Source organism: Pristis pectinata, chromosome 3, assembly GCF_009764475.1.
Source record: "Pristis pectinata isolate sPriPec2 chromosome 3, sPriPec2.1.pri, whole genome shotgun sequence".
NCBI classification, from domain to species: Eukaryota; Metazoa; Chordata; class Chondrichthyes; order Rhinopristiformes; family Pristidae; genus Pristis; species Pristis pectinata.
In genome coordinates, this window is record NC_067407.1 from 8,973,380 (window position 1) to 8,998,971 (window position 25,592).

The 25,592-nt window shown below is 44.5% G+C and overlaps 2 protein-coding genes across 2 annotated transcripts in view; one reads left to right on the forward strand and one right to left on the reverse strand.

Annotated features, from left to right (window-relative positions):
• Positions 1–874: 874 nt before the first annotated feature.
• Positions 875–10,759, reverse strand: dnajb4 (DnaJ heat shock protein family (Hsp40) member B4). The gene is made up of 3 exons (XM_052011566.1): positions 10,282–10,759; positions 7,933–8,513; positions 875–2,108 (listed from the first exon to the last, which is right to left on the reverse strand). The coding sequence occupies exons 1-3, from the start codon at positions 10,490–10,492 to the stop codon at positions 1,875–1,877; spliced, it is 1,026 nt and encodes a 341-aa protein (XP_051867526.1). The 5' UTR covers positions 10,493–10,759; the 3' UTR covers positions 875–1,874.
• Positions 10,760–20,748: 9,989 nt separating this feature from the next.
• fubp1 (far upstream element (FUSE) binding protein 1) overlaps positions 20,749–25,592 on the forward strand; it is a 38,307-nt gene continuing 33,463 nt past the window's right edge. The window contains 3 exon segments of the mRNA XM_052010640.1: positions 20,749–21,048; positions 25,458–25,484; positions 25,487–25,550. Coding sequence (XP_051866600.1) covers positions 20,824–21,048; positions 25,458–25,484; positions 25,487–25,550 — 316 coding nt within the window. The 5' untranslated portion in view covers positions 20,749–20,823.

Consider the following 25,592-nt stretch of genomic DNA (forward strand, 5'->3'; position numbering starts at 1 on the left):
CAGCCCTGATACAAAACCCATGGCCTACTGGGCAGCAGTGATCTCTGCCCTGAGGTGAGATCCTTCTAAGGTCTAGACTACCCACAGCAGACATCTCAAGGCACTGGAAAAATACCATCAATGCTCTCTGCAAAATCCTCCAAATTCACTGGAAGGACAAGCAAGCTAACATCATTGTCCTTTCCTAGGCTAGCATCCCTGGTACTCAGGCCCTGGTTATACCGAGAGGGCTACATTGAAATTAAACACCTCCACTGACTCCTGGCCCGTGATTATTCAAAGTGGAGAAGGAGTATTTGGGATAGTATTGGAGAACATCAAAGCCATGCATTTGGATCATATGGAGGCTATTCTTAAGATACAGAAGGAGTGGACCATCTCACAAACTAGCCACTGCCCACCCTGTCAGCCGTCCCATCTGACGAAGAGTCTGCAGTTTCCGTGTTAACCATGGCAGAACTCTCAAAACTGAAGTAAAAGCAAGTCATCTTCAATAGCAAAGAGCTACTTAAGAAGATGACGACTCCGGAAGAAGAGAAAATGATAAAACATTGCAGAACAAAATTTAATTCCAGTTAGTTAATTAAAACATCCACAATCAGGAACTAAAATTTGTAACAGTGAAACATCTTTATCATTACTAGAAATCCCATCTGGTTCACTAATGCCCTTTGTGGAAGGAAATCTGTTGACCTTAACTGTTCTGGCCCATATGTGACTCCGCATTAAACAGCTATGTAATCGACTTTGAACGGTCCTTTAAAATGGTCCAACAAAGCCTCACAGTTCAAGACCAATTAGGAATATGTAATAAATGCCAGCCATACTCACTCCCTGTGAACGAATGTAGTAAGACAAGATACTGAATGCCATGTAACCATCTTTGTATTGTATTTATTAATAAAAAGTAATACTTTTTCCCAAACAATATGCAATAAAAACCCTGCTTTAACTTTGAATCCTAGTAATTACCATCCGTATTGTTCGATTCACTTCATTTACTGATAAGTTACAAATAAAACTGCTAACAAAATCCTGATATCACACCAGGGCACCTCTTGCATCTTCTCTTAATTAACTCACCTCAGAAGTCCTTTACCTTGCGATAAATCCCCAACTGCCAGTGCAGTAGTTGAATTGCACACAAGGATAAACTACTACACTGCTGATTAAGAACCTATCGCAAAGAAAAGGGCTCTCCAGATTTGAATGGGGGGGGGGGGGGAGCGAGAAATTTGAGAACACAGTAGGTATTTTCACTATTTAAGTGGTCTTGTCATTTTTTAGCCAACAATCTGCTTATTATACATCATAATGTCACATTTCCAAACAGCTGTCAAGCTAATTGACAGTGTGCAGAGACAGGGGCTGAAATTGCACTGTGATGAACATATTTAAAGAATTATGGTACATTTCTTTATGAAAGTGCTAAACTGATAAAAACACACATTATATAGTGGATAACATGACAGCATACAAACACATGTTGCTAACAGCACATAGTGCATTCCAAATCCTGGAAATTCATCCTTGAGAACAAGTTCTTGAATGGAGCATTCACATCAACACGTTAGCATTCATTTCTTTGACAGTCTTTAAACGATACTGGCTTAAGTCAGCCAGCATTCGTATCGACATAAACAATTTGCTAAATAAAAAAAAATGTACAAAAAGTTCCACATTTGCTCTGAACAGAATACAGTGAAAAGCTTGCCTTTTAAGAACCATGACAAAAAGTTATTGCTGTTCGAGAAATCTCTTGAAACAGTTACTGATGCTTCTTCCCGGGGTGTGCAAGCACAATACTTCAAAGCAGTCATGTCAGTATATACAAGAGTGTGATACTACTGAGGAAAAGAAATAAGTCTTCCCATCTACGAGATGGGTAAGTGTCGCTTCAACACCTCTTTGGATGATGTGGGTATAAAGTCCGGGAAGCTGACCTCGAATTCCACGATTAGATCACCTCGTTGGTTGGGGTTTTTTGAGAATGGCAATCCTTTGCCACTTATTCTCTTTCTTGCGCCTGGCTTAATCACTTCCTGAGTCGTTAATGAGACAGACCTGCCTTCCATGGTGGGCACGTGAATTGTACACCCGCACAGAGCCTACAATGGAAAGGAACAAAAATAGTAGTAGAGAATATTGACAGTACTGTTTGTATCAGGTAATTTGTTTTGTTTCTTTTACCCTCCTCTCCCATATCCTAGGAAAGAAAACAGGTTCCTTCAAGCTTAATCCAGAATCCCAGATAGAACATAGAACAGTACAGCACAATACAGGCCCTTCAGCCCACAATATTGTGCTGACCTTTAAACCTCGCCTAAGACGATCTAACCCCTTCCCCCCACATATCCCCCTATTTTAAATTCCTCCATATGCTTATCTAGTAATCTCTTGAATTTGACCAATGTATCTGCCTCCACCACCGCCCCAGGCAGCGCATTCCATGCCCCAACCACTCTCTGGGTGAAAAACCTCCCTCTGATATCTCCCTTGAACTTCCCACCCATTACTTTAAAGCTATGCCGTCTTGCATTGAATATTGGTGCCCTGGGAAAGAGGCGCTGGCTGTCCACTCTATCTATTCCTCTTAACATTTTGTACACCTCTATCACATCTCCTCTCATCCTCCTTCTCTCCAAAGAGTAAAGCCCTAGCTCCCTTAGTCTCTCCTCATAATCCATACTCTCTAAACCAGGCAGCATCCTGGTAAATCTCCTCTGCACCCTTTCCAACGCTTCCACATCCTTCCTATAATGAGGCGACCAGAACGGGACACAGTACTCTAAGTGTGGCCTAACCAGAGTTTGGTAAAGCTGCATCATTACCTCACGGCTCTTAAACTCGATCCCTCAACTTATGAAAGCTAACACCCTATAAGCTTTCTTAACTACCCTATCCACCTGTGAGGCAAAGATACAAAAGATTCTGCTATTTCAACAAACCAATTATAGGAGCCTTATTGCAATGCCTTGACCACGGACCTCCCATTGGATTAGATACCTTGAACTGCTTTTGGCTTCATGGCTCAAGACTTTTTCTGTAGTGCTGTTCCTTGGCAAGGACAGCTGATAATAAACTACGTGAAAGGTGCAAAGGGGACATCAGAGGATCAAAGTTGATTTCTTAGTAAGATGATCCCAGTAGATGAAATCTCCTTGACTGGGGTGGAAAGGATGTGTGAAATGAGTCTCAGTTCATGTTCTTTTCACATCCATCATTCATGTACCAACCCTAGACTAATAGATTATCAACCAGCATTTTAACCATACAGCAGTGATGCCCCAACTTTCCAGAGTCAGTGGGGAAGGGGGCATCAAAAGTTCAGATCAGCAGATTCAGTGAGACTGGAAACAGATCCAGGCATTTCTGTGGCTTGGGTATCTGAGGGCAGGGGAAGCAGAGAACAACTTAAGCTTCTTTCAGCCTTCCCCACAGCTTTACCCAAACTGGACAAGGTAGTTTTATACCACTTTGCATTCACACAGCAGGATTGTTAACTGAAAGGCAGAATTTTGAAATCACATCCACTTACATAGAATGCAAGGATGAGCACTGATAATACTTGCTGAATTTAAAACACAGCAATTAAACTTCAAGAGATGCTAGAGCATTTGGCTCAACAAACAATCTGCTTGAAGAACTCAGCAGACTGAGCAGCATTTGTGGGGGGGGGGGGGGGGGGGGGGGGGAGGGAAGGAATTGATGTTTTGGGTTGAAATCCTACATCAGTGCTGGGCATTTCGTTCCTTTATAATACTTATTCAGTTAGGAGTATAAAAGGCCTGTGAGCAGTGCCTTTGCATTTGGTTTCCTACTGCACAAAACACAGAGAGAATATGATATAAGAAAAAGAAGCAGGAGTAGGCCATACAAGTAGACCAGCTCTGCCATTCATTAATATCATGGATGATTTCTTTATTCTTTATTAGTCGCATGTACATCGAAACACAGTGAAATGCATCTTTTGCATAGTGTTCTGGGGGCAGCCTGCAAGTGTCGCCACGCTTCTGGTGCCAACATACCATGCCCACAACTTCCTAACCCGTACGTCTTTGGAATGTGGGAGGAAACCGGAGCACCCGGAGGAAACCCACGCAGACACGGGGAGATCGTACAAACTCCTTACAGACAGTGGCCGGAATTGAACCCGGGTCGCTGGCGCTGTAATAGCGTTATGCTAACCACTACACTACCGTGCCTGTGTTGGTCTCAGGTCCACTTTCCTGCCTGAACTGCCATAATCCTTGACTCCCCAGCAAACTAAAAAGCTATCACATCCTTAGATATATTCAATTAATCATTTAGCCCCTGCAGTTCTCCGGGGTAGATTCACAAACCTCGGAAGAAATTCCTCCTCATTGTCCATTTACATTGGCATCGCTTATATTTAAAGCTTTGCTTGATTAGGAAGATTTCAATGCATAGGGTTACCAACATTGCACTTCATTAATAAGGGACAGGTTCTTGTTGGCACAGATGCTGGAATCCGGAGCAAGAAACAAGTTGCTGGAGCAATTCAGCGAATCAGGCAGCATCTGTGGAGGGAAATGGACAGTCGACGTTTCAGGTCGAGACCCTTCATCTGGACAGGTTCTGGTTGTTGCTCCCTGCTTCTCTAGGGCAAAATTTCACAGGTGAACATCCAAATATTGTGTACAGTTGCGCTGGTCCTGCCTTATTAGCAAGGATTCTTCCCAGCCGTTCCTGGAAGTTGCTACTGGGAAGATCACTCAGAGACAAGTTACAATTTGTCAGCTCACCACTACATGCTAGCTCTTAATGGTGAGCTGACTGTTCAAAATGTAGGGGCATCGTTTCTTTTGATTGACTAGGGGATGAACACAGCCCTGGAATCATTCAGCCAGGGAACCACCTTAACAGGTCAGGTGCCCACACTGGGAAAATTAAACAGGATAAAGGGTTTCACTGATGTATGCAATGTACAGGGCAGATAATTTAGCATTTAATTTCAAGATGTCCTGTGTAAGACCCAAAACGTTGACTGCTTCTCTTTCCACAGATGCTGCCTGACCTGCTGAGTTTTCCCAGTGTTTTCTGCTTTTGTTTCCGTTGGCAACCCTGTCTGTCTTGGGCTGGGCAATTCTGTTTCTATCAAACCAAAAGAGAAAATATGTTTATTCAGGCAGAGCTAGTAAAGCTGCATTTAATGTACATCCTCAAACCTGCCATCAAACAAATTTGTTGAAGCTATTTTGTTTTGCAGTAAAGGCTGTGAAATGATGCAGCACAGAGGGTTATTCAAGCCAATATGTCTGAAAGTCTATGAGAGAGATATTCAATTAGTGCCACTTCCCTGCTCTTTCCCCACTGCTCTGTAATTTTCTTCCTCCTCAGAGTATTTATCCAAGTCCTTCTTGAAGGTTGCTAAGAATCAGCAACCACCCCCTTTCAGACCATGACAATTCACTACGCAAGCAATCCCCCTCTTTTCTTCTCTTGGTTTCTTGCCAAGTACATTAAATCTCTGGTTTCTGACCCAGTGAAAATTTTTCCACCTTCAACATTCCCTAGAACCCCTCATAATTTTGAACAATTCCATCAAATATCCTCTTAATTTTCTCTGTGCCAAAGAGCACCATGACATGTTCTCCAATCTCTCCACATTAAAGCCCTTAGCCTTGGTCCTTGGTATCATTCCAGTTAAAATCTCCTCTGTACCCTTTTCAAGTCTTGAAATCTTCCCTAAAGTGTAATGCCCAGATCTGGATACAAGACCACAGCTAAAGCTCAACCAATGATTTCTAAACAGTTCTGTATAAATTCCCTTACGTTCATACACTTTGCCAGTTTATAAAGCTAATGCTCCCATGTGCCCTATGTTCCACAACTTTTGATCTCTTCTCAGATGGCCTCACTACCCATCTGCTCTATAGTTAACATTAGCCTACACTAACTTCCATGACATTTCAACATATACCCAGATAACCTCTTCCTTCATCTAAGGGAAACATCTTTCCTGCACACTAATCAAGGTAAAATGATGAACTTGTTCTTCATTTATAGTACATTCTCAGCCTCAGATCTGTCAGGATTCACAACAATGTGTTGCAACCTCCCTGGCCAAGATTTATTTCTCAACCAACATCATCCAAATGGATTATTTAGTTAATATCCAATTGTGGAATCAATCTGTGTGCAAATTGGCCCCTGCATTATAATTGTCACTACAGCCAATAAAATACTTTTATTGTCCTTTGGAAAGTCCTAGAAGATGCAATTAAAAAAAGTAAATTATTGATTTTTGTGTCTTTATGATTGTTATTGTACTGTGATCCAAACAATACAGTCCAATGTTGACATTCCATTTTTTTGACTTATGTTTTCTGGCTTGAATTCCCTTTTACACGTTAAACCCATGCAAGAGGTTGAAAGACAAGAGCTCATTCAGCCCATCAAGACCCTTCCCGCCAATATATACACAGCTATTTGAACACAAAAGTAAACCAGATTTCTTCCAATAAACTCCAACTTTCTGATCGGGGAAAAAAAAATCAAATACAACAACTCCCAGACATCACAATGCTTTACAGCGCCAGCGACCCAGGTTCAAATCCGGCCACTGTCTGTAAGGAGTTTGTACGTTCTCCCTGTGTCTGTGTGGGTTTCCTCCGGGTGCTCCGGTTTCCTCCAACATTCCAAAGACATACGGGTTAGGAAGTTGTGGGCATGCTATGTTAGCGCCGGAAGCATGGCAACACTTGCAGGCTGCCCCCCAAAATCACTATGCAAAAGATGTATTTCACTGTGTGTTTCGATGTACATGTGACTAATAAAATCTTATCTTACCTGGACAGGGACAAGTTCTCAATGGTGCAACAAGTTAGAGAAGTTACACCTCGGCTCCCTACCTAACTTCATGTTCCCAGCTTGGAACAGTTCAGGAATCAGCCTCAAGATATTCTGATCCATGTAACCTTTTTGCTAGGAGTTGGGGTATAACTATTGCTATGGAGAGAGAACTCTAAAAATAAAAGGCAATTCTAAAAATCAGATGGCTTTATTTATAGCTTCTCAAAACCAAATGTATTTGTGAGACTTAACTCCACTGCTTGATTTCCATAAACAGGCCTTTGATTATCTAAACTGCACCTTGAGATATTTGTTAAGACAGACTGCCTGTTTTCTGTTTGGAGAGGTGGGGTTGGTGGTGAGGAAGAGGCAACACTTGTAGATGATCATTAGATTATTGCCCTTCGCTAAATACCTTATTGGGTCTTTCAGTCAAGGAGGACTTGAAATAAACAAATGCTGGAGGAAATCAGTTGGTTCGGGCAGTTGGAGGGAAATGAACAGTCAACATTTTGGGTCCAAATGAAGGGTCTCAATCTGAAACATCAACTGTCCATTTTCCCTCCTATATATTGGGCTTCCACTTTTCCTATCTTTAGTACTGAAGAAGGGTCCTGACCCAAAACGTTGACCTCCTGCTTTTCTCCACGGATGCTGCCTGACCCCCCCCCACAAGTTCCTCCAGCAGATTTTTTTTTGCTCCTGCTTCCAGGAGCTGCAGTCACTTGTGCCTCCGGGACTTGCAGTGAGCTTTTTTTTACAGAAATGCCATTTTGCAGTTATGCAGGATAAAACTTGACAAGAACCTAAACTAGGGAATATTTAATGCTGAGGCACATGAAGTGATATTGAGAATGGGGTCTGAAAGCTAAAATTGGTAATTTATTAGAGGTCTTGAAAGGAGTGGTAGAGAGGTTCAGAGAGAGAATTCTAGAGCTCAAGGCAGTGGGAAAAAGAAGGGAATGTGCTAGAGACAAGAACTGGCAGAGCTCGGTGCTCTTGGGCATGTGGAAGAGCTGGAAGGAAATACTTTAAGTGCAGCTCGTCCAACAGATAGAGAAAGCAAGAGGAAACCATTTCACATTACAAATAGAAATGGTGTCTCAACAAACATACCTCCCTTAGGCTGACCCGAGCATGGTAGACAATATTTGATCCGTCCCTCTTGAAGTGGGGATGAGGCTTATCCTTCAGGACAAAAACCACGTCTGCTGGAATAGTGTTGGGCATTTCGTCACCTTCCTTTGGGAATGTGATCTTAGTTCCCTCCTTCCAGCCCTTTTTAATTTCAATGGTCAGTATTTTGTCCTCCATCCTGATGCTCCTGCCATCGGGGTTGAGCCGCTTCCTGGAAATCTTCATCCTCTTGGTGGAGCCATTGTAGATCTCCTCCAAGGACACTCGGAGCTCATGGATGATGGGGGGATCCTGCTTGCGCTGCACCTGCCCCATCATCCCTCCTCTGTGCCGATCCCTGGGGAAGCCATTCATGCTGAAGCCCCCAAAGTGGCCAAAGAGGTCAGAGTCCACGTCCATGGCCTCTTCATGTTGGCCATTTGCCATCCTCCTTCCAAAGAACATCTCGAAAGGGTTGACACCATTAAAGAATGCAGCAAAGGTGGCATGAGGGTCTCCGTGGAAAGTGTACCGGAACGTTCCTCCCTGCTCATCAGTCCCACCAGCTCCTCCTTTCAAACCTGTGATAAAGAAAGAAGACTTACTTTGTCAGTCTGTGGCCGTACCTGGACAGTGTGCAAAGATTTTTAAGATTATAAATCAAATTCTTCTCACTCTCTTAACCCAAATCACCATTTATCATACACCTTTCTCCTGCAACACAAGTTGCTTCCCTCCATTCATTCCTCCTCCCCCAGCACCTCCATCTGACAGAAGGCATTTGTTGCAGGGGCGAATCCATTGGACATTTCAAACTGGCAAATGATAAGACTTTCATTAGGCAAACGACATGGCACAGTAGCAGGTAAGTAGAGTTCAAGGCAGAGTTTGGTCACGATGCAATTGACTGGCTTAAACAGACTCAAGGGGAAAGATTTCAAGGAACATGATGGGATATGGGTGAAAGAGAAGGGAAGGGGGACCAGCTTGCACCCACATGATGAGGCAAGTGTCTCCCTCTTGCCATGCATGATTCAAAGAAATACATTACTAGTTGGCAAATGCACTTTGGCGAATCATTTATCCATCTTAAGGCAAGGACATCACTGGTGTTAAGAACTTCAACCCCACCAGGCAGCATACTAAATGGGCATGAGTTGACAATGAGTTGGTGAGGCCAAATTTGGAGTATTGTATGCAGTTGTGGTCACCTACCTACAGGAAAGATATCAATAAACTTGAAAGAGTGCAGAGAAAATTTACAAGGATGTTGCCAGGACTTGAGGACCTGAGTCGTAGGGAAAGGTTGAACAGGGTAGGACTTTATTCCCAGGAGTGCAGGAGAATGAGGGGAGATCTTATAGAGGTATACAAAATTATGAGGGGTATAGATAGGGTGAATGCATGCAGGCTTTTTCCCCTAAGGTTGGGTGAGACTAGAACTAGAGGACATAGGTTTAGGGTGAAAGGTGAAATATATAAGGGGAATCCGAGGGGGAGCTTCTTCACTCAGAGGGCAGTGCAAGTGTGGAACGAGCTGCCAGCAGAAGTGGTAGATGTGGGTTCAATTGTAACATTTAAGAGAGGTTTGGATAGATACATGGTTGGGAGGGGTTTGGAGGGATATGGTCCGGGTGCAGGTAGATGGGACGAGGCAGAAGATCACATCCGTATGGACTAGATGGGCTGAAGGGCCTGTTTCTGCGCTGTAGTGCTCTATGACTAATGGTTTGAACTTGTCCACAGGGCATTTATTGCTAAGGTATGAGACACAGTGGCCCTGTCCAATTCAGAAGCAGTTGAAGAATGCCCTGTGACGACGTGGACAGTTAAACCTTGGTTGACCAGCTGCAGAGGCAGAGGCGACATGGTGATTGGTGCTTGGGTCCGGGAGCGAGGTTGAGCCATGATGTCATGGAATGCAGCACAAGGTCCGGGAGCTAAGTGACTCCCTCCCATTCCCACATTCAGGGAAACAACCAAGCTGCCCTATTCCTATTTGCAAGGATGCATTCCGTGAACTTTGTGCAAGTCAGAGCGGTTTTTGTTTTTAACTCCCAAAACCCTAACATTCGGCAGATGTTTTATAACCTAAAGACACTGGATTGAGGAGGGGGAAGGACAGGTAGCTTGAAGAATGACATCATACCACTGTTGATTTAAAAAAAAGCTTGGAATGCCCATGCACTAAAACGCTTAGAGGACCAATGCCCGACTGCATTCCCATTACATAAATAAACGGCTGCAGCCACGGCATATCAAGTTCCACCCTGTGCTCTAATCTCTCGTCGACTGCAATCTTCAGTCCCCTGCTCTAAAAGGGGTGGCTTCACCCCCCCCCCCCCTTACCTTCTTCCCCGAACTGATCGTAGATTTCCCTCTTCTTGGGGTCGCTCAACACCTCGTAGGCTTCGGCTACCTCCTTGAACCTGTCCTCTGCGTTGGGCGACTTGTTCTTATCCGGATGCCATTTCAGAGCTTGCTTGCGATAAGCCTTCTTGATCTCTTCGTCGGAAGCTCCTCTCTGCAACCCCAGAGTGCTGTAATAATCTTTGCCCATCGTACGTTGGAAGACTGCAGATTCCCCTTCAAAAGCAGGCAAAAGGCTCCGAGATGACGCAGCGGGTTAATTACCAGACACCTCCTGCCAGTCTGCCAACGTTGGGCTGACAAGCTTCTCTCTCGGTGCTGCTCACTCACTCTCCCTGCCCTGCCTGCAACTGGCTTTATATAAAACCCATTCCGCCCGGCTCTTGGGAAAAAAATCTGGCTCTTTCCAGAACATCCACAAACGTCATTTCCCATGTAGCCAAACAACACTGACGCAAACTTTTTAACATTCCTCACGGCTGCCTATCTCCTAAAAAGGAACAGCGGCGCTCAAAAGGTCAGATTACCTTGAATTTGAACGAGGGGGGCACAGAGCAAACCTTGCATTTAATTAGCGCCTTTGGCAAACTCAAGGTGTCCGGAAATGCAGTCACCGTTGTGGTGTTGAGACCACACACACAGCAAGCTCTCACAACATTTAGTGATCATGTAAGATATGTTGATGATGTAACTGTGGTCAAGATGCTGGGGTTATTGCCCGTTTTTTCATGCGAGTAAGGAATTTCATTTCACCCTGGTGTATATGACAGTAAACCAATCTGCATCTGAACGGTGCCATAGCCACGTAAGTGCAAAGCAGCTTCAGAGTCACAAAGCATGGAAAGAGACCCTTCGGCCCAACTTGTCCATGCTGACCGTGGTGCCCACCAAGTGAGTCCCATCTGCCCACATTTGGGCCATATCCCTCTAAACCCCTCTTATTCATGATCTTATCCAAATGTCTTCAAATGTTGTTATTGTACCACCTGCCTCAACCACTTCCTCTGGCAGCTGGTTCCATATACACACCACCCTCTGTGTGAAGAAGTTGCCCCTCAGGTCTCTTTTAAATATTTCACCTCTCACCTTAAGCCTATGCCCTCTAGTTTTTAGCTTCCCTTCCCTGGGAAAAAGACTATGTGCTTTCATCCAATCGATGCCCCTCATGATTTTATACACCTCTATAAGGTCACCCCTCAATCTCCTACATTTCAAGGAATAAAGCCTTAGCCTGCCCAACCTCTCCCTGCAACTCAAGCCCTCAAGTCCTGGCAACATCCTCGTAAATCTTCTCTTCACTCATTCCAGTTTAATGTTGTCTTTCCTATAACAGGGCGACCAAAACTGCACACAATACTCCAAGTGCAGTCTCACCAATGTTTTGTACAAACTTTAACCTCACATTGAAAAGACAAAAACTCTTACTTACTCCCTCTGGTCTTGAACTTCTGATTCAGAGGCAAAACTGACACACAGATTTAGAGGTTGTAAGCAATTATGTTTAGAAAACACAGTGGAGTCCAAGTGGGCAGGTGACTGATCTACCCACAGGCAGGTAAAAGTGACATGCACTGGGGCAGAAGCGTGGGTGACCCTCACTGGGGTTGGAGTGACACTGATTCTCACATTTTATTAACCCAGTTCCATGTCTGGGCTGAAGTGTTGAGTGGTGATACAATTGAGAACAAACCAGGTAGATCATTAGAAAGAGAAGAGGCAATGTTTCAAGAGGGCGACATCCATTGTCAGGGACCCCACCATCCAGGCCGTGCCCTCTTCCCGATGCTGCCATCAGGCAGGAGGTACAGGAGCCTGAAGACCCACATCTCAAAGTTCAACAACAGCTTTTTCCCCACTGCTGTCAGGTTCTTGAACTGACCTGAAAAATCCTAACTCTATCTTGGACTATGTTTCTTTTCCTCTCTCTCAACTTGCACCAGTGTCGTCGTTTATTTTGTCATGCAAGTTATGTATAATTTATTTTAATTTAGGTTTATGTTAACTTATGTTTGTCGTCATCTTGTTTTGTACTGTGCTGCTGCTACAAAAAGCTAATTTTCATGACATTTATACCTTGTGTATGTATGCCTATGACAATAAACTTGAACGTGAACTTGAACAGGAGTGGCCATTCAACACACTATGCCTACTCTGCCTTTCAATAATACCATGGCTAAATTTACCTTAGCTCTTTCCTGACCCCATATTCCTTGATCACCCTAATATCTAAAAATCCATTGATCTCACTGACTGGCCCTCCATTTTTTCCTTCCCAAAATCAAGAAAACCAAAACTTGCTTCTTTGTTATTTTGGTGAATCATCTTCTCTTAGAGCTGCAGTTTACTGAGATTTTGTCACCATGTAATTCATTGAATGGAATATAAACAATCCCATGCCGATCACATGGAAAGGCACATGATCTGTGCTTTGTTGTAAAAAAGATTCCATCGACAAAATTTAAGAATAGGAAGAGAGGATTTGCAACAAGTGAAAATTAACAGTAAGAGGGAGACAAAAGCAGAAGGGAAAATTGTAAATGTCAATTCTTCCTCCTCCTTCCCTGAAATGAATCACGCTTACTTCACTACAAGCATCATCCACCCTCATATACCTGCTCCAAAATGACCATATGTGCACTTGTCAGCAAATTTTACAAATAGAGCCACAGAGAGTCATAGAGTAATACTGCATGGAAACAGGCCCTTTGGCCCAACTTGTCCATGCCGACCATGGTGCCCACCAAGCTAGTCCCATTTGCCCGCATTTGGCCCATATTCCTCTAAACCTCTCCTATCCATGTACTTATCCAAATGTATTTTGAATGTTGTTATTGTACCTGCCTCAACCACTTCCCCCTATGCTCCAAGGAATAAAGAGCTAGCCTGCCCAACCTCTCCCAATAACTCAGGCCCTCCAGTCCTGGCAGCATCCTTGTAAATCTTCTCTGTACTCTTTCCAGTTTAACGTCTTTCCTATAGCAAGGCAACCAAAACTATACACAATACTCTAAGTGCGGTCTCACCAACGAGTTGAAACAGTTGCTGGAAAATTTAGAGGAAGTCTCAGTATGTTCAGAAAAAAGTATTTCAGAACTGAGAGATGAAAAATTATATTGAAACATTGACTTGATGATCTAATTTGCACTCCAGTACCACCAGTTACTGGAAGATCTTGAACACCCTGCCAGAAGTTCCAAACACAGATATTATCATTGGAGAGAGACAGGGAGTCAGTATGAAAGTCACTGGCTGCTCTACCATGGAGGGTCTAGCAAAGTCACAGCTGCACCCTCAGACAGAGATGTTCACTTAACCGCTAAACATTATCTGTCAAAGTTTCTCTTTGGGATCCATAATAAGCATCCAGCACATTAGCCTATGCCCCAGGTTCTATAAGGACCAAAACATAAATTACAGTTTGCTTTTTATAATGTAGAGTTGCAGAATTTTTTGCCAGTGTTTTATTTATAGAGAGAAATACAAGATCATTTTTTTGCTTGAAATCTGTGAGTTGGGAACAATGTGAGACTGGCACCAAACTGTATGCTGAATTTTGATTAGGGACATCTCAATTCTAATCAACACAATGAAGTTTGCAACAGTATAAATGCTGATGCAAAATGATCTCTGAATCAATGGGAGGTCAACAGTCTGAATGCTGACAATTTCTCTTTCCAGAACCCCTGAGAATTTGTTTTTACTTGTTTTATTATAGCCTATTAACAAACTTTCTTATGTTGTGTACCTAAATAGAAGGGACGGTACTAGTTCAGTTAACTGCACTTACAAACCCTGGGAAATGTTGTAATTAGTGGACCTTAAGACCTTCCAAGCAACAGGCTCCAGTCAAATGACAACAGTTGCAACAGCTTGGAGTGACCCAGTTATACAACACAGAAACAGGCCCTTTGGCCCAACTCATCCATGCCGACCAAGATGTCTATCTGAGCTCGTCCCATTTGCCTGCGTTTGGCCTATATCCCGCTAGGCCTTTTCTATCCATGTACCTGTCCAAATATCTTTTAAAGATTGTAATTGTACCTGCCTCTGGCAGCTCGTTTCATATACCCACCACCCTCTGTGTGAAAAAGTTGCCCCTCAAGTCCCTTTTAAATCTTTCCTCCCTCACCTTGGATCTATGTCCTCTTGTTTTAGATATTAGATATTTATTTATTAGTCACATGTACATCGAAACACACAGTGAAATGCGTCTTTTTGCGTTACTGAGAGTGTTCTGGGGGCAGCCCGCAAGTGTCGCCACGCTTCTGGTGCCAACATAGCATGCCCACAGCTCCTAACCTGTACATCTTTGGAATGTAGGAGGAAACCGGAGCACCTGGAGGAAACCCGCATGGACAGGGGGAGAATATACAAACTCCTTACCGAGAGTGTCCAGAATTGAACCCGGGTCGCTGGTGCTGTAATAGCACTGCACTAACCGCTACACTACCATGCAGCCCCTACCCTAGACTCCCCTACTACCCTGGGATAAAGACTGTTACCATCTTTTTCTCTTTCTTTTGTTTTTTTCTATTTTGGGGGACTCGTCCAGGATTTGAACCCAGGACTTCACAATAGTTTCCTGACATTGTAATTTTACTTGCCTCTACAGCTTCCCCTGGCAACTCGTTCCACAAAATCCAGGTAAATTTCATAAATCTTGTCTCGGAGAGATTCTAGGTGTCCTCCTGAGCTCTAAACCTGTTCATGATTTGTTTTTTATTTGTTTGCAGTATGTAGATATCACTGCCATTTAGTGCTCATCCCTTCTTGCTCCTGAACTGGAGATATGAATGGGCTGGGAATAAGGCAGACCAGGAAAGGATTTTCTTACCTGAAAGGAACCTGACAAATAACAAACTATTAGTATCATGATCACTTTTCCCAAGGCTAACTTCCCATCTCCACCCCAACTATTGAAGGGCCGCTTTATCTCTGATAATGTGCAATCAGAAAAGCTTAATTAACAATCTTTTAGTTTAGGTAACATTAGGAGAAAGTAATGGTAATATGATAGAGTTTTACATAAAACTTGAAACCCATTTTGTTCAATCTAAAAATTCATTTAGTCCAATCTGAAAAACAAAGCAAACTACAATGGTATGAGGTATAATAGTAGATTGGGAAACTATATTAAAATGCAAACTATGATTATTGTTTAAAGAATTAATACATAATTTGTAATAAATGTATTTCCTTCTTAAAGCACACAAAAACTTCTAAACCTCTTACTCCTTAAACTTATGCGCTCTGGTTATAGATAACGCTGCTACAGGGAAAAGTTTACCACTGTCTACCTTATTTTCTCTTCTGTCAGGTCCCCTCTCAGCCTTCTCTGCTCCAAGAAAAACAAAAACAGCTTATCGGTCTCCTTTCATAATTGAAACACTCCACCTCAGGCAACATCCTGGTGGATCTCCTCTGCACACTCTCCGGAGAAATCACATCCTTTCTGTACTATGGCAGTCAAAACTTACAATGTCACATATGTGGCCTCACTAATGTTTTACAAAATTGTACCTGCTCTTATATACTATGCCCCTGCTAATGAAGGCAAGCATCCTGCAAGCCTTCTTCACCACCCTATCAACCTGTGCTGCCACCTTCAGGGATCTTTGGATTTGAATACTAAGTTCCCTCTGTTCCTCAGAACTCCCTAGGGCCCTACAATTCATTGTGTATGTAAGATATCTGTATTAGTCACATGGACATCAAAACACACAGTGAAATGCACCTTTTGTGTAGAGTGTTCTGGGGGCAGCCCGCAAGTGTTGCCACATTTCTGGCGCCAACATAGCATGCCAACAGCTTCCTAACCCGTACATCTTTGGAATGTAGGAGGAAACCGGAGCACCCAGAGGAAACCCACGCAGACACGGGGAGAACATACAAACTTCTTTGATGACTGATTTGATGAGATTAATTGAGGAGTTGGTTAATTACAAACTGAAGGCGTTTTTGGACCTAAAGAACAGAAGGTGGATGCAGGAAGCTCAGCAGCTTGCCAACCGCCATGGCATGTGTGGGTTCTCCAACACTGTCTAAGCTACTATGACCCCAACACCCTGGGTCCCACCCGACAGTGAGCCAGGAACAGCAGTGACGCAGTCATCAGCTAGAAGAAACCACTTCCCGTTTTCATACAGACATGTCTATCCACAGCCTCCCCTACTGCCACTTTGAGGCCAGATGCAGGTTGGAGGAGCAACACCTCATATTCTGTCTTGGTAGTCTCCAACCTGATGGCATCACATCGACTTCCGGTAACCACTCCCCTCTGTTCACCACCCCCCCACTTTGTTTGCCCTCATTCCTGTGGCTCCCTCACCCCTTCTCTTTCCCCTCCCCCGCCCTCACGACCTGCCCATCACGTCCCTCTGGTTCCCCACCCCCTTCCCTTTATTCCAGGGTCCACTGTCCTTTCCTGGCAGATTCCATCTTCTTCAGCCCTTTGCCTCTTCCATCTATCACCTCCCAGCTTCTCACATCCCTCCCTTTCACCCCCCCCCCCACCCACCTTCCCCCACTCGCCTGGACTCAACTATTACCCACCAGCTCGTGCTCCCCCCCACCCCCCGCCTTTTTATTCTGGCTTCTGCCCCCTTCCTTTCCAGTCCTGATGAAGGGTCTCGACCCAAAACGTCGACTGTTTATTTCCCTCCATAGATGCTGCCTGACCTGCTGAGTTCCTCCAGCACTTTGTGTGTGTTGCTCCAGATTCCAGCATCTGCAGAATTTCTGTCTTTGATGTAAGCACACTTGATCCAGCCTATCCAGGTCAGCCTTTCCACCAATCTTCTCCAACAACAAGTCGGTAAGATGAATTGTTATAAATAAAATAACAAGATCTCAGTAGTAGAAGGTTTCCCTTCTGATATCTTAAACTCAGCGGTGAAAATTCAGTCACAATTCCACAGCCTCATCTTCCACATCTTAGAAAGGAAACAGACCTCAAATAACTGTAATCATAACCATATTCAAGAAAGGGGATAAGTCTGACTAAGCCAAATGAGTATTACTGTTTGCTGACAATAGAGTTAGCAGGGAAAGTAAACAAAGAAGGAGACACGAGAGACCGCAGATGCTGGAATCTGGAGCAACACACAAAGTGCTGGAGGAACTCAGCGGGTCAGGCAGCACCCATGGAGGGAACTGGACGGTCGACATTTTGGGTCGAGACCCTTCATCTGGATCTGAAGTAAACAAAGAAGCTGTAGATCAGTTAACTGAGCTGGATAGAACGTTGGGAGATGGACTATAATGTAGGTAGGAGTGAAATAATCCACTTTGGTGGGAATAGAATTTTTTCAAAGGTAGAAATTTATAACTATTGGTATTCAAAGGGATTTATGGTCACAGAACGTTAAGAGGGGGAAGGATAACATATTTGTTCCTCATTCCATCTGACTGCCTCTCTGCCCTGATGGGTTCACTGCGCTGCCTCAAGAAGGCAACATCCATCATCATAGATCCCCACCATCCGGACCATGCCATCTTCTCACAGCTACCATCAGGCAGGAGCTACAGAAGCCTGAAGTCCCACACCACCAGGTTCAAGAACAGCAACCTCCCTTCAACCGTTCGGTTCTTGAACCAACTGGCACAACCCTAATCACTACAGTATAGCAACACCATGACCACTTTCATCACTTTGCACTGAAAGGGATTTTTTTTGTTCTAATTGTGTTCTTTTTTGTAAAATATGTGTAAAATTTATGTTTAATTTATATTTTCCTGTGAATGCTGCTTATCTGATCCTATGTGCCTGTGACGCTGCTGCAAGTAAGTTTTTCATTGCACTCGTGCACACATGGACTTGTGCAGATGACAACTCAGGTTTGAGTTTGATAGGCTTGTCCTATTATGTAGCAATCCATTAGCATAGCAAATACAGTATGTATTTGTGCATATGACAATGAACTTGACTTTGATATTAAAACAGGTTACCTGATGAATACAACAGTGATTTATAGAGTCATACAGCATGGAAACAGACCCTTCGGCCCAACTGGTCCATGCCAACCAAGGTGCCCCACACAAGCTAGTCCCATTTGCCAGTGTTTGGCCCACAATCTTCTAAACCTTTCCAATCCACGTACCTGACCAACTGTCTTTTAAAAGTTGTTATTGTACCTGCCTCGACCACTTCCTCTGGCAGCTCATTTCCACATAGATACCACCCTTCGTGTACAAAAGCTGCCCCCTATGTTCCTCTTAAATCTTTCACTTCTCACCTTATTTCTATGCCCTCTAGTTCTTGATACCCCAACTCTGTAAAAATACTGAGTTCGTTCACCCTATCTTTGATTTTATACACCTCTATAAGATCACCTCTCAGTCTCCTAAGTTCCAAGGAATAAAGTCCTAGCCTGTCCAACCTCTCCCTATAACTCAGTCCCTCAAGTCATGGCAGCATCCTTGTTAATCTTCTCTGCATTCTTTCCAGCTTTCTTTCCTACAAGAGGGTGACCAACACTGAACACAATACTCCAACTGTGTACTCACCAGTGTGCTGTACACCATGACCTCTTAATTTTTACGCTCAATGCCCTGACTTATGATGGCCAGCGTGCCAAAAGCCTTCTTCATCACCCTGTCTACCTGTGACTCCACTTTCAGTGAACCAGGTACTCGTACTCCAAGGTCCCTCTGCTCTACAACACTCCCAAGGGATGCGCAGTTAACTGTGAAAATCCTACCTGGATTTGACTTTCCAAAGTGCAACACCTCGCACTTATCCGGATTAAACTCTTTTGTCTATACTTCCCGCTGCCTTGGTAAAGCAGCCAGTATAATCAAAGACCCCACCCACCCCGGACATTCTCTCTTCTCCCCTCTCCCATCAGGCAGGAGATACAAAAGCCTGAAAGCACTTACTACCGGGCTCAAGGACAGCTTCCATCTCACTGTTATAAGACTATTGAACAGTTCCCTAGTACAATAAGATGGACTCTCAACCAGGTGGCCTAGGCGCCCAGGCCTCCAGCCGCCCTGCCGTGGGAGTAGGCTGCCGTCTGCCTTGTAACAGAACTTCCTCTCACTGCGTAATATCCCAGGGACACCACATGCTACCGCTCTGCTTCTCAACAGGTAGACCCTGTTGGATTCTCACAATCTACCTTGTAATGGCCTTGCACCTCATTGTCGACCTTCACTGCCCTTCCTCTGTAGCTGTGACACTTTACTCTGCAATCTGTATTGGTTTACCTTGTACTACCTCAATGCATTGTGTAACGAATTGACCCGTATGAACGGTATGCAAGACAAACTTTTCATTGTACCTTGGTACAAGTGATAATAATAAACCAATTCCAACTCCCATTTGCTCATTACTCGGCTGAACAAGATCCCCCTGTAATTTTTGATAACCTTCTACATTGACCTCACAATCTACCTCGTTATGACCTTCCACCTTATTGTCTGCCTGCACTGCACTTTCTCTGTACCTGCAACACTTTAACGATCTGTATGGATGGCATGCAAAACAAAGTTTTTCACTGTACCTCAGTACATGTGACAATAATAAACCAATTTACCATTGCCCACTATCCCACCTATTTTAGTGCCTTCTGCAAACTTACTAACTTAATGTAAGTGGCATGGTTAGTAAGTTCTTGCTCCTTATAGGATCTTGCTCCTTATAGGATGCATCTTTCCTACAACACAAGATCACAAGACAAAGGAGCAGAAAAAGGCCATTCGGCCCATCGAGTCTGCTCCGCTACCTCACCATGAGCTAAACTATTCTCCCATCTAGCCCCAATTCCCAGCCTTTTCCCCACATCCCTTGATACCCTGACTGATTAGATACCTATCAATCTCCTCCTTCAACACCCCCAATGATCGGGCCTCCACAGCTGTATGTGGCAACGAATTCCATAAATCCATGACCCTCTGGCTAAAGAAATTCCTCCTCATTTCTGTTCAGGCACGGTAGCGCAGCGGTTAGCGTGACGCTATTACAGCGCCAGCGACCCGGGTTCAATTCCGGCCGCCGTCTGTAAGGAGTTTGTACGTTCTCCCCGCGTCCGCGTGGGTTCGCTCGGGTTTCCTCCCACATTCCAAGGCGTGCGGGTTAGGAAGTTGTGGGCGTGCTGTGTTGTTGGCGCCGGAAACGTGGCGACAACTTGCGGGCCGTCCCCAGAACACTCTATGCAAAAGATGCATTTCACTGTGTGTTTCGATGTACATGTGGCTGATAAAGATATCTCATCTTATCTAAATGGGTACCCTCTAATCCTAAGACTGTGTTTCTAACACCACAGTGGCTGCACTGTGAGGGAATGCCTCAGCCCTCCGAAGGTGCCATGGAGACGCCTCACACCAGACGGGGTCCAAGCGCCTGCCTGTGGTATCGCGAGATGTCTCCCACCTCCGGAGGCGGGAGGCGGACGGCGGCCGAAGTCTCGCGAGAGTTGTCCGCCTCCCTCTCCAGGCGGGCCGCGGCGGGGCGGCCATTTTGCAGCGGGTTCCGAGCGGCAGCAGTTCGTCGCCCCCCTCACACACACGTCCCGCTCACACATGGCCGAGTACTCCGCCGTGGCGCCGCCTAACGCGTTAACGGCGGCTGGAGGAGCTGGCGGCAGCGGCGGCGGCGGAGGAGGAGGCGGCGCCGGTGGTGCCGGAGGCGGAGGAAGCGGCGGTGGCGGCGGCGCCGGTGCGGGTGGCGGGACGGCCGGGGGAGGAGGCGCCGGCGCCGGCTTCAAGAACGACGCGTTCGCCGACGCTCTTCAGAGGGCGAGGCAGGTGGGTGGCCCGGCGGACGGATGGAGGGAGAGGATGGGAGGGTAGGAAGGAGGGGAAGGGCGGGGGGAGAGAAAATGGAGCGGGGGCGGCCTACCTCCCTCTGTACCGTGGGCCGGGTGGCTGTGATGAAGGGGAGGGGAGGGGAGGGGGGGTTGGTCGTACAGAACTCGGCCCATTTAGCGGGCGGATGGAGGGAGAGAGGGGAGGAGGGGGTTGGGGGGAGGTGTTCGGGGAGGAGGGGGGGTTTGAGGGTAGGAGAGGGGGTGGGGGAGGGGGTTGGGGAGGAGAGGAGGAGGGGGTTGGGGTAGGAGAGGGGGAGGGGGTTGGGGGAGGGGGTTGGGGGAGGAGAGGGGGAGGGGGTTGGGGGAGGAGAGGGGGAGGGGTTGGGGGGGAGGAGAGGAGGAGGGGTTGGGGGGGAGGAGAGGGGGTAGGGGGGGAGGGGGAGGGGAGTGGGGGATGGGAGGAGAAGGAGGAGAGAGTAGAGGAGTGTGTCCGGGCCCAGGCTGCGGGCCTCTGTGAACAATAGGCGAGGCCCAGGCCGCCGCCGTGGGAGCAGCCGCCGTCTGCCTAGTAACAGACCTTCCCCTCGCTGTGCGATGTCCCAGGGACACCACATGCTACCGCCCCGCTACTCAAGGGGTAGATCCTGTTGGAACCCTGGCACCCACACAGCGAGGACCCGCACAACAGCGATCATAAACACTGCTCGGGACTTCGGACCAATATCCTCCAAAACTTTGCAACCCAGGGATCAATCACACTTACCCATTCCTACACCCCCCCCCCCACCTTCCCGCTCCTCCACTTCTGTTCTCCCTTTGCCCTGCAGCCTTTTCTTTTGTGCTGTTTGCAGCTCAGTAATTGTATGGATGGAATGTGTCTGTTTTCCTGCCCTCTTCTCAATTCATAGTGCAATCTGCCACTGATTTGAAGGCATCTTTACAACTGGACTTTTTGATGTAGATTTTCTACTTAAACACACTTCAGGGAAAAAAAGTACTTGATCGGGCTGTATTGTTTTGTGAGGTTGTAATTGGTGTTTATGAAAATGCTGAAATGTTCCTTTGAGAAGCAAAGCATTCCAGACACTATCAGTATTTTAAGTTTTGAGTGAAATGATTCCATGCAATACCGATGCAGGGTTTTGGCCTGAAACGTCGACAGTTCCTTTTCCACCCGCAGATGCTGCTCAACCTGCTGGGTTCCTCTGGAATGTTTGTTGCCCCACTCAGTTCTCCCTTGTACATTTATCCTTCTACATGTAGTGGATGAAATACAATCTTGAAATACGATTGTAGTCACTAACTTTGAGGGTTAAATTTTATGCTTGTGGTACGTTGATTGTTAACAGCTCACAAGTTTCCATTGTCTTGTTTCTTGGATTGTTTTAAATGGTAAAGGGTAGAAAAAGATGAACTGTTTCTGGTTGGGAGGGAACCTAGAACAAGTTAGCTGGTCCAATAGGTGCTACTACACAAAAGCAAATAGACTTACAGAACTGGGATACTTGTTGATGAAGGGGTAATTGAAATGTTGAAAAAGCACCATGTTTAAATTAAGGACATTGAAATCTGTGTATAATTGCAATGATTCCTTGCCAACTTATTTTGACACAAGGAAGCCATTGACACAAGGCTCCATGGCATACCCAATAGGCATAATAGAAATGAATACAATGAAACAAAATCATAATTGTAAGATCATTGCCCCATGATCTCTTCAAATGGGGGGGGGGCGTAGAAACAAGATACAAGGAAATTGTGAAATGAAGAGGTAGAAGCACAGGAACTTTAATGTTCTTCATTGATGAGAAGATCGTGGGTTTGCATGCACTAATTAATGACGGTTACACGCATGTTGTACCCTGCAGTTTCCAATGAGGTAAAGCAAAAGTTCATTCTTCCAGCAACAATACATTTGATATGATTCATTGCCCAAGTCATTGTTAAAGGCAGCGTTGATCTAGCTTTCGCATTCTGTCTTTGACTAAATAATTAGATATTTTTGAAAATGCTCTTGAATTTAGTTTCTGATATCGGTGCAAGCACAGTATCTGTGCAAATTTTTTACAATCTCATTTAAACAGTGCCGCTTCTTTTGACCCTGCTTGGCATTTATATTAAAAAGCTATGCTTGTAGCTGAGATATTTGTCCCACTGGATATCTTTGCATTTGGTGGTCTTCGCAATAAGAAAACAAGACACAAAATTGGTGCCTGTGTAAGCCACCTCGCCTCTCAGCCTACCTGCCATTCAGTGGGATCTTGACTAATCTGCCCCAGGTCTTAACTCTTGCTAGTTCCACATGCCACTTGTGGGACAGACATATCACCAAGCATACTGACGCCTGCTTCATATTCATAATCATAAATCATAGATTTGTACTTTTGCATTTGGTTCATTGGTTGTACTTGGTGTGCACGGTAGCATAGCAGTTAGCGTAACATTATTACGGCACCAGTGACCCAGGTTCGATTCCACCGCTGTCAGTAAGAAGTTTGTACGTTCTTCCTGTGTCTGCGTGGGTTTCCTCCAGGTGCTCCGGTTTCCTCCCACATTCCAAAGATGTATGGGTTAGGAAGTTGTGGGCATGCAATGTTGGTGCCGGAAGAGTGGCAACACTTGCTGGCTGCCCCCAGCACATTCTCAGTATCGCAAAAAGAGGCATTTCACTGTGTGTTTCGATGTACATGTGGCTAATAAAGATATCTTATCTTTGTGTAGCTTTGAGCATTTGAGTTTGGAATCATTCAACATCTCTTCATGTTTAAATATCAGTGGGAAGTAATACAAACTTCTAAAACTATTTGTGTGCACATTTTGGTAGAGCTAAGAATTTTGAACTTCTCTACTAACTTTCCATTTGATGTGTTAGAGTAACAACTTCTAAAACTGATTAGAGGAAGAAAGCAAGCAATCCAAAAGATTTTTTAAATACTTCACCAGTCAGGTGCTCTTTATGGTTGTCTTAACATTCTACCTACAAAGCAAACGTTTAAAAAAAAGCAGCCAACTGTTCGGTATCCCAAACATCAATTCTAAATCTATTTATTAGTGAGAGTAATGGCTGAATTCAAAATGTCAACTTGGAAATAAATTATTACACAATGTTTGGGGCTTGCGTTAATATTTGTGGTGGGGAGTTGACAGAAAATCCTTCAAATCCTATTGAAAATCCAGATTAGAGCAGCCAATCTCAATTCTAGCCACTGGGTGGTGTGTGAGAATATTGAAATGTTATGCAGTTTTCTGTCTTTGGGTGGCGCTTTGCAGCAACTGGGAATTATAATCTTTGTTTCTGGCATTTTACACAAAAAAAGCCTCTGAAGCTAATGCAGTCTCTCTCTGTAAAAGATGAGAATAACCTTCTACAGTTTATTGATAATTTGTCACAATTTTGCTTTCTTTCTGCTTGTCACAGTGCCTGGTAATCTTCAAGTATTTTTATTTAGAGCTTCCTTGCATCAACGTGGAATAGATTGTCTACAGTGGGTTATTGTCCTGAAGAATTCATAAATACTTTTTAAATTATTCTAATAGTAAGATAGAAATACTGCAAGTTGGTGAATTATTGATGATTTAAGTTAAACAAATTTTTTTAAATTAAATTTAAAATTTTATTTACAGCATGGTAACAGGCCCTTCCAGCCCAACGAGTCTGCGCCACTCATTTTAGACCCCAAATTAACCTACCCATACATCTTTAGAATGTGGGAGGAAACTGGAGCACCCGGCGGAAACCCACGCAGACACAGGAGAACGTACAAACTCCTTACAGACAGCGACAGCAATTGAACCCCGATTGCTGGCGCTGTAATAGCGTTGCGCTAACTGCTACGCTACCGTGCCGCCCTAAAACGAGAGCTGCTCCTTTTGATGGCATTAGATCTTAATTAAAGTATCAGGTTGTGGATCAAAAGATCTCCTTGGTCCATTTAGAAACGAGTCCAATTTTGGAGCTTGTGTTGAGTTTCTGAAATGAGTTTGGCTTCTCCTAAGACAGTTCCCCGTGGGTCCAAAATTCCTAATCATAATTAGGAATATCAGACACCATGTGGGGAAAGTTTACTTAGTCCCTACAATTGGAAATGTGCATTACAAACCTCCACCTTGAGAAGATCAAAAAGCTTATTTAACAGTAAAAGAAAAAGCGTGATTTGAGAGTTCATTCTTTTCTGGCTGTTGCTTTCTTTAATTTCCTTCCCTACTGTGTTTCTCGGTAATTTTATTGATTTGCAGGAGGTTGGGGTTTGGGCAAAGATGGCATTTCTATGCCTGTTCTTGAGTCATTATTACATTAATAAATACCATCTTTTGAATACTTGCTGTCCAGTTGTAGGCAGACAAATGAGTTGGGTCAAAGAAAAAAGTTTTTATTTGACACCACAAACTCTTTTTTAAATTACACAGATTGCAGCAAAAATTGGTGGAGATACAGAACAACAGCAATAAGTACATCTGACTATGGATATGGTGGACAGAAAAGGCCCTTGGAAGATGGTGGTGAGTCATTACACTTTGTTTTAATATCCATAAAGTGGTTGG